The 2,500-nt window shown below is 35.4% G+C and overlaps 1 protein-coding gene across 1 annotated transcript in view; it reads right to left on the bottom strand.

The window, feature by feature from the left end:
* The window catches only part of LOC125035167, a 43,518-nt gene that overhangs the window by 2,586 nt on the left and 38,432 nt on the right, over positions 1-2,500 (bottom strand). The window contains exon 7 of the mRNA XM_047627378.1: positions 1,518-1,592. Coding sequence (XP_047483334.1) covers positions 1,518-1,592 — 75 coding nt within the window. The remainder of the gene's footprint in view (positions 1-1,517; positions 1,593-2,500) is intronic.

Genomic DNA, 2,500 nt, shown 5'->3' with positions numbered 1-2,500 from the left:
GTCAGTTTTAACCCATTCTGTTCGGCTGAAATGGAATTACAAGTTGTTAACTTGGCATGCTACTGAGGAAATTCTGACCAGATGTTTAACAATTCATATCTCATACACAATCGCTCATTCGCGTAATTTTTTGTTTTTTGTTTTTTTTTTTTGTTTTTTTTTTTGGGGGGGGCACTGTATAATGGATATCCTTTTCTCTGTACATATAAACCACAGTGTATGTATGTATGTCCTCCCCCTTTAAATAGAGTTGGTACTGCCTAAAGTATTCTAGAAGTTGTAAACTGACAAAAAATGTAACTGTATTAGAAAACCATATAATTACAGATGATAGTTTGATTGTTTTTTTGACCAATGAAAATGGAAGAGGACTTCTTTTCAGAGAACCTTTTCGATATTTGCTGTCATTCAAAATACCTTTTGAATCTGAATGACGATAAAATGAAAGCGATATCGATATTTATAAAATTAGGATGGAGATTCACAAAGTTGTTGCTTTTCTCGAGAATATGAGACCAATTCCCATCTTCATTGGTAAAAACTATTGCCTAAGCTACTACCCAATGCAGGTTCAGTCTCCCATAGAACTGCCTTGCTTTTCCCAATGTTTTACTTTAAACAAAAAAACTACACGACCGATCTTCAGAGAAGTAATTTTGAGTCAGTCAGTCCCATAGCTAATATAGGAACCATGTTCGTCGAGGTACATGCATACTAAGCCGCTAGATGCAGTAGGATAGCTAGTTCCTTAACATCTTGACTATGACCTCAGCAAGCTTACGTCAGCATGAGTCAGCAGCTGATTTAACTGAGAAGGGCTGACTGGGCTCGAACTTCCGATTGTGAAAACAGCACTCGGCCACTGTGTTATGTCATCTCTGAGACCTCCTTTAGGCAAGACTAAAGACGTGTGAATTGGAAGTCACAATTTTTTTTTTTTTAATTTATAATTTTTTTTAGAACTTGACCAATTGATATCTTATTGCAATGAAGTGTCATTTAAAATTAAGGAAAAATTTAAATATTATTGCATTTATTACACCAGGGTGCATGAGAATTATAAATATTGTTAAATACCCATGTATTTAAGCCATTATTTAGAAATGTTCTCAGTTAAACAAATTTTCCACCCAATTCTTCCTTGGGTCTGTCAATATTTTTTGAAGGGAACCTTATACAAAAGCAAAGTGTCAAAATAAGCTTCTTGCAATATTTGTGTTTTGGAACCCTTTTGACTAAACTAATCATAATCAGAGAAAATTCACTTGAAGACCGAAACAGTAATTATAATCACTTATCATCAGACAAGAAAGTTTTTATGTTTGTGTTTATAATTTGATAGAAATATAATCTAACTCCTTAGCATCTTAAGCATGCTGCATATCCTGACACAGGTGACAATGTCATTTGACAATTGTCGCAAATAATCTGCTGTGTTACTATATACCAGTATGACTTTTGTAACGTAGATATTAACACGTTTAAAGAGATATTTACAGCATGTAAAAGTCATTCACCGTAGAGAGAATCGACGACTTGTGATGTTCATCCTCGTTACACCTATTTCTCGAAGCACTGGTGAAAACGCCTCTCTAGGGGTCAGAGAATAAAAACAATTACATTTAATATATCACTTAAGGTCACATAATAAGCCAACCCAATAGCATAATACAAAAATTTGATAAAACTATATATACATTGTGAAAACAACTGCAGTACCCATAAAATGTCTGAAGAGTCATGAGACTTCTATATCACACAAAAAAAAAAAGCTCAGACCTCGTTATATTGGCACTTGATAACTATACCCCTGACGCTCCCACCATCACGAACTGTGAAGTGTACTGTGCTGCATAGGGGATAACACGGCGTGGTAGCTAAATGCTAGTAACCAGAGACTTTTTTTTCACAATGCTTCCCATCCACACCTTTGAATGGATTACAAGTACCTCACCTAGCAGGATAAAGCAAAGATGTTTCCCAAGAATATTCATATAGTAAAAGACGGAAGATCAGTACCTTAAACCATATTTGTAAAATTATCGCATTATAACTCAAGTTGGTCTTCCACCTGGCAAATCTTCACTGGGGCATCGATGAAAGTGACCAATGATAAGAAATCCAGATATGTGAAACTGAAATCGTCAAAGAATGTAATTACCCTTCACGGCCTATTCTCAATTTGTTCACATATGTTTGATATTGACTTCCTTTTCACTGTACACACAGATATCCTTCACCAATATTTAGGCTCCCTTAGTGCTTGCTTCGTCAACACACTTGCAATCCATTAGGCAGAGTGTGAGGTACAAAAAGACTAATGATGATTAAACAAAATTGAAAAATATATTATTAAAACGCCCAACCAAGCTAGTTGTAACCATTACGGAGTCTCTGCCCTATTCCAATGCAGCACAGTTTTAGGAGCGGCTGGATGAGCCCTGAAAACAGACTATACTTAACATCAAACTACTAGATATTCTTATAATGACCTTTTGGA

This window comes from Penaeus chinensis, chromosome 19 (genome assembly GCF_019202785.1).
Source record: "Penaeus chinensis breed Huanghai No. 1 chromosome 19, ASM1920278v2, whole genome shotgun sequence".
Taxonomy (NCBI): Eukaryota; Metazoa; Arthropoda; class Malacostraca; order Decapoda; family Penaeidae; genus Penaeus; species Penaeus chinensis.
Note: the sequence above shows the minus strand (reverse complement) of the source record. Positions and strands in the feature narration are given on the sequence as shown.